Source organism: Exophiala oligosperma (genome assembly GCF_000835515.1).
Source record: "Exophiala oligosperma strain CBS 72588 unplaced genomic scaffold supercont1.6, whole genome shotgun sequence".
In the NCBI taxonomy this organism is placed as follows: Eukaryota; Fungi; Ascomycota; class Eurotiomycetes; order Chaetothyriales; family Herpotrichiellaceae; genus Exophiala; species Exophiala oligosperma.
Genome location: NW_015622823.1, coordinates 835,448 through 850,140, shown reverse-complemented (window position 1 = coordinate 850,140; position 14,693 = coordinate 835,448). Strand labels below are relative to the sequence as shown.

Below are 14,693 nucleotides of genomic sequence, written 5' to 3'. Positions count from 1 at the left end.
GGAAATCAATCTGCGATATCACGATGTTTCTTCAAGGGTTCAATCTTCCTTGACCGAAATAGCTTCGCTGTGTTTCGGATAGTTCTCGGTCCTCTACGGAGTAGTAGAATATTGCATGCATACGAGGACATACAGTGTTAGTGCGTTGTAGTGCGTCAAGGATCCCTGCCGTCATCTGCAGGGCATCGTCAGGGTGCATACGATGGCCGGATCTATTTGCCCGAGGTGCGAAAGTCGAAGTTTCGTCCACGAACCTACTGACCTAGGCCAAGGAGCGAAGCATTTGTTGTCCAAAAAATTGTCGGCAATACATACTGTGGACTTTGTCTGGTTTAGATTAGACCCATTGATACTCCGTGTCTTTCCATAAATGTCCATCGTCGCTCTCGACATGTTTCGATGCGTGGATCGAGCAGAGTCCAACGTGTCCCGTCCGTCGCCTGTAAGCGACACCTTGGCGGGTGGGCTTCTTCATGGCTAAATGGCGTTCTCTATTCCGTTGTGGGCGGACGCGGTGCCTATCAATCACCTAAACAATAATGCACCCTTCACTTCTCACGCATCCCTCGTCATCTGATATACCGAATGTTTACTTTCAGTCCACCTGATCACCGTTCTTGCCGTTTCCCTCTAGGCTTGCAAAGGGCCTGCGAGAAGATCCCCCCTTCGCGCCCCCTTTCACCTTGCCTGACTACTACCTCATAGACAGACACGCGCCTCTTCCTTTCGCAAAGTTCTGCTTTTTATGAGGGTGTGTAAGGGGATCATAAATCCGCAGTCCTGTGTGCCCAGGTGATTCGAACTGATTCACATTTCAGAACCCCCCCTCTCCAATTGCTGACCACTGACCCTTCGTGTGTCTGTCTGATCAGGGTTGTTGCATCTTTTGCTCCTTCGAGTAACTAGTTACCCAAGCTCGCCGTCGAGTCTCTTGATCCCCTTGATCAGACTTCGATGGCCTGCTGATTGAACACGGCAAGGCGGTGTCTGCCTGTGTGGAGGAGCACCGTGGTTGCTGTTACCTTTCTTTTCTACGCGTTTCACGGTGTCCTCTTGGGTAATACCCCCCGTCCAGTACGAGGCTCGTGCCTGCCTAATCTGCCTGCGGATTCACCATGCCGAAGTCATACGTCTCCTTCCAAGAACCCGGGGAAGAGGATGACCTCGACTACTTTGCCGCCCGCCCTCGACCAGCTACGACTCCGTCCTCGCCAGAAGCCCTCCACAAACGGTCCATTTCCATCTCTGGCCCTGAAGTCGGAGGGCGTCTACATCCATCTCTGGCCATGACCTCCACCCCCGATGAGACGACCGAACTGCTCGGAGGGAGCCTTCACTCTGGTATGAGGAGGTATGCAGACAATTCGATCTATTCGCCTCACTCGAGGCAGCTGTCAAGGGTCAACAGTTTCACGGGTAGTTTAAGAAGACGGAGATTCCACAGTGCCCTGCCCTCTGGCCAGACAAGCCCCGTGTGGATGAGGAACTCTGGCCTACGGACACCTAAACTGCATCAGTCGTTGATGGGCTCCATCTCGAAAGACGACCGCTTGTGGTATGATCAGTTCACGTCGACAGATTGGGTCCATGACAGTATTGCCGACGGGTATCGGGTGTTGGAACTCAAGAAGAAGAAAGGACTCCGGGGTCGCCTCCAGCTACTCTTCGATTCTTCACAAGGATGGATACTGGTTGCCTTGATTGGAGTCATCACCGCTGGGATAGCGTACTTTGTGGATGTGACCGAGGCCGCCGTATTCGACGTCAAACGAGGCTTCTGTCGAGATGCATGGTATCTTGGAAGGGCCAGTTGTTGTCACGGCGAGTCAACTTGTGACCGTTGGCGGACCTGGTCACAGCTGATCCATGCCTCGGGGGTGGACGAACAATCGATCGATTTCGTGGCATTCCTCATTGGCTGCATGGTGTTGGCAACCTTGTCTTGTTTCCTTACATTGTATTCCAAAACTATTGTGCCTTCAACGATTGCCTCGACATTCGATGAGGACCTAAGCGCTGGGAGAACCAGAGACTTCGATGAAGACGACCAGGAGGCAAAGGCTGCAGCGGAACAAACACATGCCAATGCTTTACCGCCCACAAATGTCTACTACTCGGCTGCAGGAAGTGGTGTTGCAGAGGTCAAAGTCATTTTAAGTGGCTTCGTTCTTCATGGGTACCTCGGGTTACGAGTCCTCGTGATTAAGATGGTGGCATTGGTATTGAGTGTTGCTTCAGGCATGAGTCTAGGAAAAGAAGGACCATATGTGCACATCGCTACTTGCGTTGGCAACATTGCTTGCCGCTTGTTCTCCAAGTACAACCTCAACGACGGCAAAAGACGAGAAGTTCTGTCTGCAAGCGCTGCAGCTGGCGTCGCTGTGGCCTTTGGCTCGCCTCTGGGAGGAGTTCTTTTCAGTCTCGAAGAGGTCAGCTACTATTTTCCTCCCAAGACTTTGTTTCGCACCTTTTTCTGTTGCATTGTTGCAGCGCTGTCTTTGAAGTTTCTCAATCCCTACGGCACCAACAAAATCGTCTTGTTCGAGGTCCGCTATGTCACCGACTGGAATTTCTTCGAACTCTTCAACTTTGCATTGCTTGGTATAGTAGGTGGACTTGCGGGAGCTCTCTTTATAAAAGCATCTCGCTTCTGGGCCACCACATTTCGGAGAATAAAACTCATCAAAAGCTATCCCATGTTGGAGGTCTTATTGGTGGCACTCGTCACCGGCCTGATCAGCTTCTGGAATCGATACACCCGACTCGCGGTTACAGAGTTACTGTTCGAACTGGCCAGCCCTTGTGACAAGGATAGCACAAGCGGGTTGTGTCCCAAAGAAGATGGTATCCTGTCCGTTGTCGGCTACCTGTGCGTTGCATTTGTTGTCAAGGCGTTTCTCACGATCATCACTTTTGGTGTTAAAGTCCCTGCAGGCATTTACGTGCCTTCCATGGTTGTTGGTGGCCTCATGGGTCGCATCCTGGGCCACCTCACACAGTATATTGTGTTGAAGAGCCCCAATTTCTTCTTGTGGGGTGGCTGTTACCAGTCTGGCAACCTGGAGGCTTGTGTCACTCCTGGCGTGTATGCCTTGGTAGCTGCAGGTGCTACTATGTGTGGAGTGACCCGCTTATCCGTCACTCTCGCGGTCATCTTGTTCGAGCTCACAGGTAGTCTTGATCATGTGTTGCCATTCTCGCTCGGAGTGTTGTGTGCGAAGTGGACGGCAGACGCCGTTGAGCCTTTGAGCATCTACGATCTTCTGACAGATATGAACTCCTATCCCTTTTTAGACAACAGAAGCAGCCCTGTCTTCGACTCGGAACTTGGAGACATTACGCCCCGATTGCGACGGGACAAAGTCATCGACATTACCATTTCTCCGCTCGTCAAGGCGAATGATCTACGAGCTAAGCTTCGACGCCTGCAGTATCTAGGTGAGCTTGACGGCGGTTTACCCATCATTCGAGACAAGATTTTACTTGGTCTCATTCCAGCTCCGGATCTTGAGTTTGCATTGGACAGAATTGAAGACGAGGATAACGCAATGTGTTTGTTGTCGACTGAGAACAATTCAACCACCAACCATCAGCGCTACTGGCAAGCGTTCGAGGAGACCGGTTACGAATCTGGACGCGAGAGTTCGGAACCGGACGAGGAATCAAGCGCGACTCCTATCGACATGACCCCCTACATCGACCCAGCACCGGTGGCATTAGACACACATTCACCTATGGATCTTGTATATCAGTGTTTTGTGAAGTTGGGGTTACGATACATTTGTGTTTTGGACGAAGGCGAGTACCGAGGAATGGTACACAAAAAGGCATTTGTTAGATATGTCAAACAATTGGAACATTCGAGTCTTTGAGCAGAACCGAACATGCACGAAGGATGCGGGAAAACATTTGCCTCGAAACAGGCAAAGAAACCGCTACGAGGCTTACGGATGGGACATGAGCGGTCTCACTACATTTCTGACGGTTGGCTTTTGCCAATCGAGTGGAGTTCCTGCAAGTTTCTGCAAGATCGATGACTTGACTTTGATTATCTTGAACACTGCATGGGATTGGCGTCTTGTTTGCATCGGCATCGTGGGCAAGGATATATTGGTCCAAGGAAGCTCAGTGGCGCAAGGCGTTTTTGATATTGGGGGGGGTTCTATTTTGCATACTAGGTCAGTATACATAACCATCCGGGAGTGACCCTTCCCATTTCACACTTTGAGAGAAACTTTTGTGTGTCTTGTTGAATCTACTCGGCAGATCCATTGTATCCATTCATTGTCAATTGTGGCTGGGGAGGGTGTTTGTTTTGAAGATCCATCCTCTTTTACTAACTCAGTTACCCATTTGCCCGGAAGGCTCTCCTTTTGCTTTTGTTCTCCTCTGGTCTCGCCTCGTGGTACAGTTCGGGAAGATCCTTCGTCTCCATCCTATCACCAACATTCGGGTTCGTTGGTGGGCCAAGGCAGGGCACACATCTTTTCCTTCTCTTTGAGACGCGTGTCTTGTGACCCTCTCGGTGCAGTGTAGTACCATGCAGCCACTGGATCGGCACGGGAACGAGGTTTGTCAGTTGTTTACTTCTGTCACATCTATGTGGTACAAGGGCTTTGTTTCGGTTCCGACCATTCACCACTGTAAATGGGTCGAAACAGGAAGAGAGAAATCAACGCGCTGTCACGTCGTCTTCGTCGCGTTGATGTTGTGTGTTGTGTGTCCCTCAGGTCAAGTCGAAACTTTTTCCTAGAATTGAAGGTTATACAAGGTGCATGCATGCATTTGCATGGGACGTTGTTGGACTCCTTTTTGTCTGGCCATCTCTTCTTGCCCTCTGTCCTCTTGTTGTTGTTTTTGCCTTGGAGTTCCATATGGTGTGTGTGGAGTGATTGATTGATTTTGAACCGTGTCTCTTGAAAGACATTAGCAAACAGGAGGTTTGTGTTGGTATTCTTGTTATTCTTGTCTAGATCCTAGGTTCTGCCTTGTTGAAAAAGGTTTTTATTGTTCAACTTTTGTCCTCAGTGGAGGATCTCGTGTTGAACAGTCAGCGTCTTTTCTGTGTCTCTTCTGAGGTCATTTGTTGTATTTATATTTGATTTCCAACTTGCCCACCTCCTACATGCTAGATTTACTTCCCTTCTCTTCTTTCTTCTATTCTATATGTTCAAGGCTCGAGTTCTTCTCTTGGCCACGATCAAGTCCGAAACTTGGTATTCTTCTCAGTGTGTCGACTTGAAAATACCATGACGATGACCTATAGGGAGGCCACATATCGGGTCGAAGATGTCGAGCAACAAGCAACATCATCATCATCATCATCATCATCATCATCATCATCGCCACTATCACCACCACCATCATTGGCCCAATCACAACAACAACAACATGATGCCGCCACCGCCGCCACCGCCGGCGCCCCCGAAGAAGATGATACTCGAACCATGCCAGATCGAATTGGTCCTTGGCTTTTGAAGAGGGGTAGAAGTTCAAGTTGGACCACTTCCACCGTTGTCGGATGTGAGACACCACCGGCCTCCGGTCCGAGTTTGAGTTCGAGTGGACAACAAAGTCGGTCTGACAGTCCGTCGGGTCGTGGAGTTGGCAGTACGGAACGGCAATGGTCAGAAATCACGAGAACTCTGAGGGAAGTTGATGAACAATTTGAAAGGATTCAAGCAATTTTAGATGCCGACGAGGAGGACAGAAACAACGATGTGAGGGGAGAAGAGGAAGAACAACAAGGATCTAGTCATGACAACAGACCATCACCAATGTCAGTATCGAGATCGAGAGCGAGAGCGAGAGCAAGAGCGACAACAATACCTACGTTACCACTGGTGCCGGGACAACTACCACTACCAGAATCGATTCATGTTCCTGTTCATGTTCCTGCTGCTGCCGGCGGTCGTTCAAAGGTGAATGTGAACGTTGACGGAAACACCGAGCCCAACATCATGAACATAAGCAGAAACAACCACAGGAACTCGAGAGCCAACACCACGAACATGAATACAAACACAGATATACCACCACCACCAACACGACGCTCAACAAGAGCAAGAACGAGAACAAGACCAAGATTGATGACCGACGTCGAAAGAATGGCCGAAAGTGGTAACGGTTATTTTTGTACTACAGCTACGGGTGATGCGGCCGCAGCCATCATCACCACCGCCACCACCACTTACCAAGAAGATGGTACGAGGTGTGAGATTTGTGGCTGTGGCGACACCGACAGAGTCGTCTTCTTGGCTCGTTCGCAGGTGTGGTTGGTATGTACTTTGTCGTTGTTTTTGGCTTGTTCGGGTCTCATCGTCACACCTGGCATTTACGACCGAGCTTTCCGACGTGGGGACTTTGATGACCGAAAAAGTCGAGAAAGATGGTTCTTGTTGTTTTTGATTCTACCGGTGGTTTGTGTCAGTGTCGTGCTCGCGGTGGCGTTGTACGGGTTACGACAAGTCAGGGATGACCTGACAAACAGGACGAGGGCAAGGTGTTGCCGTATGGCAAAGGCGAGTCTAGGGTTGGAAAACCCAGAGGTAGAGACGGGGGCAGGGGAAGGGACATCAACGACGACCACGAGAAGATCGAGGCAAGATCAAAAATTTTCATCTCCCTTGACGGGAGGAAAAGGAAGAATATGGGTAGGTTGGTATGCCATCATGTTTGGTGGTGTCATGTATTGGATCTTGGAGAGTTGGGCCATGCCTTTGATTTGAAAGAGAAAAAAGCATGAAGAAAAGAAAGATTACAAAGGTGAAGAAGAGGAAGGAGAAAGGGGAAAAAAAGGCGGTGAAAAAAATAGAAAAAAAAAACTCACGACCAAAAAAAAAGTCATGATGGATTGGATGATGGGAAAGAAGAAAAGAGACAATCGCCATGGTTTTGAGCGTCTCTCATAGACAGTAACCCCCTCATGAGAGATGTGTTTATGTTTGTTTTTGTTTCTGTCTAAATGATTGAATGAAGAAAAGAGAATGATGAATGAGATTTATCTTCTACTATACCACGTCGGAAGAACTGACACCATCTCGAAGCATATCAAAGCATATCACCATTGGATGACTCTGTACATTGTTACATTTTCTTACATGATCTAGCTAGACTCTCGACCCGTGACTCGTCTCCTCGTCTCTCTTATCTACCCTCTCCTCAGTCATGGGTTTCGGATCATCGGTCTTGTACCAAAGACCGTTGAAAGCGCTAATCAACCATTTACTCAACTTTTCATACACGACGTGATTGGCGTTGTGAAAGAAAATACCATGATCGCTGTCGGGGAAAAAGTGAACATCATAGTTTTCTATCCCGGCGAGGTCAAACTTGTCCAGTAGCGTCAGCGTGTTTTGCATGTGCACATTGTCGTCGGCGACGCCGTGCATGATCAGAAATCTGACGTTCTGACCGATGGCCGTGACGTTGCTGATGGCGGTCCGATCGTAACCCGACGGGTTGTCCTGTGGCATGCGCATGTACCTTTCCGTGTAGATGCTGTCGTAGAAGCGCCAATCCGTGACCGGGGCCACCGACATGCCGTACTTGAACGTCTCGCCGGCGTCGGTCTCGAGGACCTTGAGCGTCATGAAGCCGCCGTACGACCAGCCCCAGATGGCCATGCGGGAGGCGTCGACATAGTCCTTGGCAGCCCACATCTTGGCCGCCGCGATCTGGTCGTGCGCTTCGTACTTGCCCAGCTCGTCGCGGACGATGGTCCGGGCCTTGCGGCCGATGAAGCCTGTCCCGCGCCCGTCGAGCGTCACCACGATATACCCCAGCGAACTGGCGACGTACGACTGAAAGTCCACGTGGAATCGGCGATTGACCATTTGAGATCCGGGACCGCCGTAGAGGTAGAAAAGAACCGGGTATTTCTTGTTGGGGTCAAAGTGTGGAGGACGGCGCTCCACAAGTTGTAGCGTTTGCCCTTCGATGGTGACATTTTGGAAAATCTGATGGGGGAGTTCGTGAGCCGAAGCCATTTGGGCGAGAGCCTTGTTGTCTTCGAGCTTCTGGTTGATCTTCTCCGTGTTTGCAGGTGTCGAAATGACCTTCTGATAGGGGATGCTAGGTCCCTGGTAGGTTAGCAGGACGTAGCCTGCGCCTGAAGAGAACGAACTTGTCCAGTAGGCGGCTTCTTCCGATGGGACGAGAGGTTTCATGTCTGTCCCGTCGAGCTTGACGCTATATACATGTCGCTGCGTGGGCGCTTCTTTGGCGGCGACAAAATATACCAGATTGTTCTTGAGGTCGACTGCCGCAGGTCCACCGTCGACTTCCCAGTGACCTTTGGTGAGCATGGTGGGGATCGAGCTGTTCAGAGGTGTAAAGAAGGCAAGGTGAGTGCTATCGTCAGAGATGACAATGTCGACGTAGCCATCTTCGGGTCGCCCGCTTGCTAAATCAGCCGGGACGTACTTGGTGGACTGAGTAGGTTCAATCCAACCTCCGTCAACGTCTTTGACATCGACAGTCCTGACTGTTTGGCCTGTCCTAGTAGTGACGTCCACCAACACAACCCTGACGCGGTCGCTAACACGGTTAGACTCCGATACCAATGCCTTTCCGCTATCAGCCCAAACGATGTTGAATATAATTCGGTCGTCTTCAGGAAAGCCTCCTTCTATGTCAATAGTAAAAACTTCTTGTTGTGCAATGTCGTAGAAAAGCATATCCACCACCGGATTTGGTGCGCCGGCTTTGGGGTATTTAATCTCTTTGACTTCAGGATAGTTCTCAAGTCCTTCGATTGGCTTCTTCCCACTGGGCCTCGACAAAAAGTACTGGACAGGATACTCCGGGACCATGGTCTCGTTTGTGCGCAAGAATGCGACATACTGACCGTCACGCGCCCACCATGTCGCCGTATTGGTACCAAAGACTTCTTCCTCGTAGGCCCAATCTGGGATACCGTAGAAGTATTCGGGGCCTCCGTCGTCTGTGATTTGTGTGACTTTTGCCGAGGACAAGGATCTCAGGTAGAGGTTGTTGTTCCTTGTAAACACAATTGAATCACTGTTGGGAGACCACTGAGCGAGTTGGGTCTTCGTGTCCGGATATGCCGGATCTAATGGTTGGACGGCCTGCGTTTCGACATCGAGAATGAAATAGATTCCCAAGAACGAATGTCGATAGACCTTCTCTCGCTTCGACATGAGGAGAACATGCTTGTAATCAGGGCTCACCCAGAAGTTGTCCGTCCACAATTGCTGGCCATTGACGTTGAACCAGCCACTTTTGATCAAGACTTTGTCTTTTGTAGCGTTGGCAGATGCAGAAGTTCGGCTTCTGATATCCTCCACAACGGCAAAAGCTTTGTCTGGCTGGTTTGTTTCGAGCAACAAACCATCCTCACCATCAGGGCCTGCGGTCCATTCTATATTAGCATATTTTGGTTGCCACTTCCCGGACAGAACCTCATCAAGTGACACTTTCTTTCCCGAGCTCTTGGTAGGTTTTTCGTGGTCGTAGGCCAGGGTTGAAGCATGCTTGTATCTGGCTGTTGACACAAATACGAATAAAGCAAATGCCCAACCAACAATGGCAATAATAGACACCAGCCATAACGCTCTCCGCAAACCCTTCGACATCCGGCTCCCATCCGTGTAGTTCTTATCCACAAATCTGGGCAGCTCAGGATCACTGTCATTGTCGCGGTATTGTACAGGCTCCTCAGCCTCCTTTGTCGCGTAAACCGAATTCAGATTCTCGAGGACTAGGGATGTAGTCGACACGGTGGTGACGCTTTCTTCAGATGACCTCGACCGATCACCATCTTCCCTTGTGGATGTGCCTTCCCAGTCGCCTTCTTCCTTGATCAGTGTCTCCCTCTCTTCCTGCGAGGCCCTTGCACTCCTCGTCATTGTAGTCGATATTTGCCAAGGTCCTAGATTGGATGCAAGAGATGTGGACCTGGAATGATGGACGCTGTCGCTATCGGAGCATATTGATGGACGTTCGGAGGCCGGCAATGCAGTGCCGTCGATATCTCTACGTACGACTGCTGCGACTCTCTTCCGAGGGGATAACAATGGGGGGTCTTTGGCGTAGAGACCAGTGATTACCGTGAGCGTATCTGCGGCGTTGGGTGTTGAAACCAATCGCTCTGGAGACTGCGGAGGCGGAGTTGCGCTGAGAGGCTCCATCGCTCCACCGTAATACTATTGTGAGTCTGCGAATACCTTTACATCGGGAACATGAACAGTTTGTGCATTCTATTGACTCTAAAACTATCTGTAAGGCGAAGGCAAATATTCTGTTTCTCAGACCTGGATCTCTACCATGGTTCTCAGATATGCTGTTCGCAGACGTGGTGCTGTTTTGGTGTTTCAACGCCGCAGCCTCGTCAATCGCCGAAAACAGACTAGCGTAAGTATTCGAACGCAGCCTTGAGCTTCTACTTTCACCGCGTACAGTATTTCCCACTGGCCTGAACATTCCATAAGACCTTAATGACTCCTAATACTCCGAGAATAAAGCCATGGCATGGCGACTGCTGTATTCAGTATCTAGCATCCCGTCTGCTTCGGAGGAACAACAGCCGTGTGAAGGCCTACTGAGGCAGGCGATCAGTACATCACCCTCATCTGTTTTATTGTATGCTGTGGATGTGTATCCAAAGCTGCTGGCCCCTAGGACGGAGTGTTGTTTCTGTAGTCTCAATGATGAACAGCAACGACGACGTACTCCGTAAAGCAATGACTTAACTATGAGTAACAAGTTACAAGAACCGTCTAAGAAACTACCCTGTACGGATTAGTCGGGAAAAGGCCGGAATGGAGCAGCTTCGGCGAGAGGTCGATCAACGTGATGATCACACACCTCATCAGCGCTAACGGTGGACAACCGACAAGGCTCACCAGACGGCGGCAAAGGGATGACAATAATGTTATCTGTCTAATAAGCGGAAGAAAAAAGAAGACTTTTCACTCCGTATTGCTGACTCAACAGGACGATAGCAGCGGTAGCTTCTCTCTTCCTTCAAACCATTATCCGGTCCCACCAACTTTCTCTACTCTGCTCGTGAAAATGGTCTGATGTCTGTCATTCTCTCTGACTGGCCGAGAAAACACCTGTTGTGATATCATTGTGCTTGGACTACGCAGAGAATTCCTATCTCTGGTCAGCAGTCTACCACTTACTGTCCTCTTCTCTCAACCTCAGTCCATTGTCAACACACTACATTAGCACCTCGATTCTGATTCACCGGCTTCCTCGGAATCACTAATATGGCAACCATCGACATTCAAGCATTCGTCTCACCTGACACATCAAACACTTCATATGCAAGCTAGCATGCTAGTCACGACATCCTCCGGAAGCTGTTGACGCCCTATGAGGCCCGTCAGAGCCTCGCTTGCTAGCCTTGCGCATCATCGATTTGCCCAATGTTTTCATCCACCAATACCTCGTGCAGGTCTTTGCGAAGACCAACGCATGAACGCTGGCCCAGGACCTTGCGAAACAGGAAGTCGAGCCTGCCACGCTGGGTTAGGCTCCCTGTGCTCAGCAGCGGAATGAGCGTGACTGGTCGCTAACTTGTGAGAACGACATGGTACTTTCCGACCTCGCACCGGATTGTTGACCACCATTACACCAGACGACTCCCTCTCGTACCTCCGGATATGCCGGTGGGCTTCCATCAAGTCAGAGGGCTCCACCTGGCTTTTCTATCCGTATGCACCAACACAGAGACGGCTTCGGATTGAGGAGATGATCATGATACTTGCTCTGGTGAGTTTACCAAGGTGAGATTAGTCATTTTCTTTCTGATGATCCAATGCTTGTTGCTCCTGCAAGGATCAGAGCTTCATCTGCATGCTGGGTAAAAAAAATTGTCTTGTGACGCAGTGATGGTTTACCGCTTCGTATCCGACAGGTCCGTTCACTTCCTCCGTTGGCATATACGAGAGGAGAAGCGAGTAGTCCTATAAAGGACGTCAAGTTTTCCCCCTCCTCCATCTGAGCGTCAGGAACTCATCAAGCAAACAGCTCCGAATTCACTTTTCCAGTAACCTCCTGTCCAAGCTAGACAGAATCTAACCCTTTCAACAACCTTCTTTTGCCTCCAACCTCGTCACAAATAGACACAATGGGTAACCACGCACTCGATATCAACGGCTTCGTCGTGAATGGCAAGTCTGTTGACATCCACATCACCACTCGAGGATCTGACTGGATCTTCACTGTTACCTCCATCATGGGTCTTCTCTTCCTCTGCATTCTCGGCGCCAGCTTTTTGAAGTCAGTGAAGAACCGGTTCTTCTTCTACACCCTTGCTGCGCCCGCATTCGTTGCCTTCGTTGTCAACTTCTCCATCGCTTCGAACCTCGGTTGGACTCCCATTGACGTCGAATGGCACCGCTCCAACGGTGATGTTGCTGGCAACAACCGCCAAATTTGGTATGTCCGCTACATTGGATGGTAAGTAATGAGTATCCTCATTCCCACTCTCTTTCTGGACACACAGCCTAACATTGTTCCCCAAGGTTCTTGGTCTGGCCGATCATCAGCGTTGCCATCCTGCTCACATCGATGGTCCCGACTCTTTACATCCTGTGGACAGTCTTCCTTACCGGCTCCATGGCCATTCTCGCCACTGTCGCCGCGCTTGTGAAGACCGACTACAAGTGGGCCTTTTATACGTTCTGGCTCTTCGCCTGGCTCTTGGTCGGCTACAACTTGATCTGGCTCCCACGCAAGTACGCCAGCAGCCTTGGCTTGGACGTCGCCCGTATCCACAACGTCTCCTCCGGATTCATCTGGGGTGTCTGGGGCTTGTACCCCATCTGTTGGGGTGTGTCTGAGGGAGGCAACGTCATCCCTCCCGACTCCGAGCTCATCTACTACGGCATCCTCGACTGTCTCCTTCTCCCCGTCCTCTTCAGCTACTTCCTGTGGGCTCACTGGAACATCGACCCTGCTCGTCTGGGTCTCGCCATGAGATCCTACGAGGACCCTCTCCCGGGCACTTTGCCCCACCACGAGAAGCAGCCTGTCCCTGCTCCTTCTGAGGGCGTTACCAATGGCTCTGCTCCAGCCGAGCCCACCCCAGCTGCTGCTGTGTAGACATGTGGCACCTAGCTAACTTCTGGTGGCCAATAAGACGGAGGATGCGCTTCGGATCCTTACACACCTACCGGCACAGCACGACAACAACAACCACAACCACATCGGACCAGATATGATACCCCACCCCCCCTTCTCGATTAATTTGAATGTTGATGGAAGTAATGAGAGAAGTAATGCGCAAAGTAATGGAAGTCGAAAGCAATGCCCGAAAAAAGAGTTTGTGCTGTCTGATGATTCTGCGCCGCCAACTATGACGAAAATAATGGAAAGGTGGTGGAAGTTTTCTTTGACTCAACATGATTTGAGATACCCACTCGCTATTAGACCGATATACTACAGATGTTCTTAATTCTAATCCTTGATCAATTGTTATCATTATTACCTGCATCAGTGATTGCACTATTTGAACCGTGTTTAAGAAAAATAAAACTAGAGTAGTCGAGTGAGATCAGAATTGATAAAGTCCAATTAAAACAATAATTAATGAGACGTGTTTCCATCACTTCTCTCCTTTCATCCTTGCCCATCACAAAAGTCTTGGGGTATCTCTCGAGAATAGCAAATAGGGGGTATCATCGCGAGCAAAAGAAAGACAGAAAAAGTGCGCACAAAGCGAGAAGGAAGCCGAATCATCGGTCCTTCTTCGCTGGGGGTATCATCCGTCCAACGCTTCAAAACGACTATCCATGCTCTCTCAGTCATCATCGTCATCATCATGATCCACGTCTTCTGTTCCTTTGTCTCTCATCTCCCGTGTCGGTACTACCCATCCATGGCCAACTCTGGCCCAATAACTCTTCAACGAGTAACCTACTGTGTAGGTGGGACCACACCTTCAGCAGCCGGCTCTTCAGGTTGCTCAGGCTTCTTCTCTTCTTTCGCTTGGCCTTTTCCCCCCAAGTGAGGCCAATGAAACCTTTCCTTTTTGCCGGCGGCAGCAGCAGCACCTTCTTCCGGGGTCTCGGTCTTCCTTTCAGCACTGCTCGAGCGCCTGTGGTGTAGGATCTTGTCGACCTTGTCCTCTATCTTGTCGACGATGGACTGTCTGCGCTTGGGTGTTTCCGGCGTGGTCTCAGGGGTGGCTTCCACCGCCGGTGGTGCTGCAGCCGGGACTTCAGTCGCCGTGGGTTGTGGAGCTTGGTCCTCCTCAGCTGGAGGTGCCTCCGTAGTAGGTGCCTGGGGTTTCTCGTGTGTAAGTCAATGCTTCAATGATAGAGGCCTGTCACTTGTTATGACAACCTACCTTCTTCGGGTGGATCAGTTTGTCGAGTTTGTCGAGAACAGGCATCATGTATCAAGTTTGATATGTATGTGTTGATTAACACTTTTTGATTGATTTTTGGATATTTGATTTTGTCTTTGATACTTGGAAAAAAAAGACCCAAGACTTAAAACCTACCTTCTAGGCCATGGTCCTTTATCTACGAGCACGTCCCCCTTCGAGAACGAGTGAGAATGGTCTGCTTCTGCCAGGGGGGAATGTTCGTGGTGATCATGTGATGAGGCATTTGCAGTGTAATACGAGAACAGAGGGGGCTCAGCCATCTACGATCGAGGTGATCAGGCTTGGTAATTCTCTCGTGACGAACGCCTTGGACAATTCATTGCGTAAGAAG

At 50.0% G+C, this 14,693-nt stretch overlaps 5 protein-coding genes across 5 annotated transcripts; 3 read left to right on the top strand and 2 right to left on the bottom strand.

Moving 5' to 3' along the window:
* Window positions 1–551: 551 nt before the first annotated feature.
* On the top strand, window positions 552–5,055 carry PV06_06754 (uncharacterized protein). Its single transcript, XM_016407908.1, has one exon. It carries the CDS (start codon window positions 1,116–1,118, stop codon window positions 3,870–3,872), a length of 2,757 nt encoding a protein of 918 aa, XP_016261388.1. The 5' UTR covers window positions 552–1,115; the 3' UTR covers window positions 3,873–5,055.
* Window positions 5,056–5,249: 194 nt separating this feature from the next.
* On the top strand, window positions 5,250–6,864 carry PV06_06753 (uncharacterized protein; the record flags this gene model as incomplete). Its single annotated transcript, XM_016407907.1, has 1 exon — window positions 5,250–6,864. The coding sequence occupies one exon, from the start codon at window positions 5,250–5,252 to the stop codon at window positions 6,726–6,728; it is 1,479 nt and encodes a 492-aa protein (XP_016261387.1). The 3' UTR covers window positions 6,729–6,864.
* Window positions 6,865–7,019: 155 nt separating this feature from the next.
* PV06_06752 (uncharacterized protein) lies at window positions 7,020–10,151 on the bottom strand (the record flags this gene model as incomplete). The annotated part of the gene is made up of 1 exon (XM_016407906.1): window positions 7,020–10,151. One exon carries the CDS (start codon window positions 10,149–10,151, stop codon window positions 7,110–7,112), a length of 3,042 nt encoding a protein of 1,013 aa, XP_016261386.1. The 3' UTR covers window positions 7,020–7,109.
* Window positions 10,152–11,076: 925 nt separating this feature from the next.
* On the top strand, window positions 11,077–13,449 carry PV06_06751 (uncharacterized protein). The gene is made up of 2 exons (XM_016407905.1): window positions 11,077–12,429; window positions 12,495–13,449. Exons 1-2 carry the CDS (start codon window positions 12,098–12,100, stop codon window positions 13,072–13,074), a joined length of 912 nt encoding a protein of 303 aa, XP_016261385.1. The 5' UTR covers window positions 11,077–12,097; the 3' UTR covers window positions 13,075–13,449.
* PV06_06750 (uncharacterized protein) lies at window positions 13,427–14,464 on the bottom strand. Its single transcript, XM_016407904.1, has 2 exons — window positions 14,321–14,464; window positions 13,427–14,253 (listed from the first exon to the last, which is right to left on the bottom strand). The coding sequence occupies exons 1-2, from the start codon at window positions 14,366–14,368 to the stop codon at window positions 13,888–13,890; spliced, it is 414 nt and encodes a 137-aa protein (XP_016261384.1). The 5' UTR covers window positions 14,369–14,464; the 3' UTR covers window positions 13,427–13,887.
* Window positions 14,465–14,693: the final 229 nt, after the last annotated feature.

Excerpts from the sequence above, each read along its gene's own strand:
- PV06_06750 (XM_016407904.1), bottom strand. The coding sequence starts at position 14,368 with ATGATGCCTGTTCTCGACAAACTCGACAAACTGATCCACCCGAAGAAG. Across the intron at positions 14,254-14,320 it reads AACTGATCCACCCGAAGAAG|GCACCTACTACGGAGGCACC; the intron begins GTAGGTTGTCAT and ends GAGAAACCCCAG.
- PV06_06751 (XM_016407905.1), top strand. The coding sequence starts at position 12,098 with ATGGGTAACCACGCACTCGATATCAACGGCTTCGTCGTGAATGGCAAG. Across the intron at positions 12,430-12,494 it reads TATGTCCGCTACATTGGATG|GTTCTTGGTCTGGCCGATCA; the intron begins GTAAGTAATGAG and ends TTGTTCCCCAAG.
- PV06_06754 (XM_016407908.1), top strand. The coding sequence starts at position 1,116 with ATGCCGAAGTCATACGTCTCCTTCCAAGAACCCGGGGAAGAGGATGAC.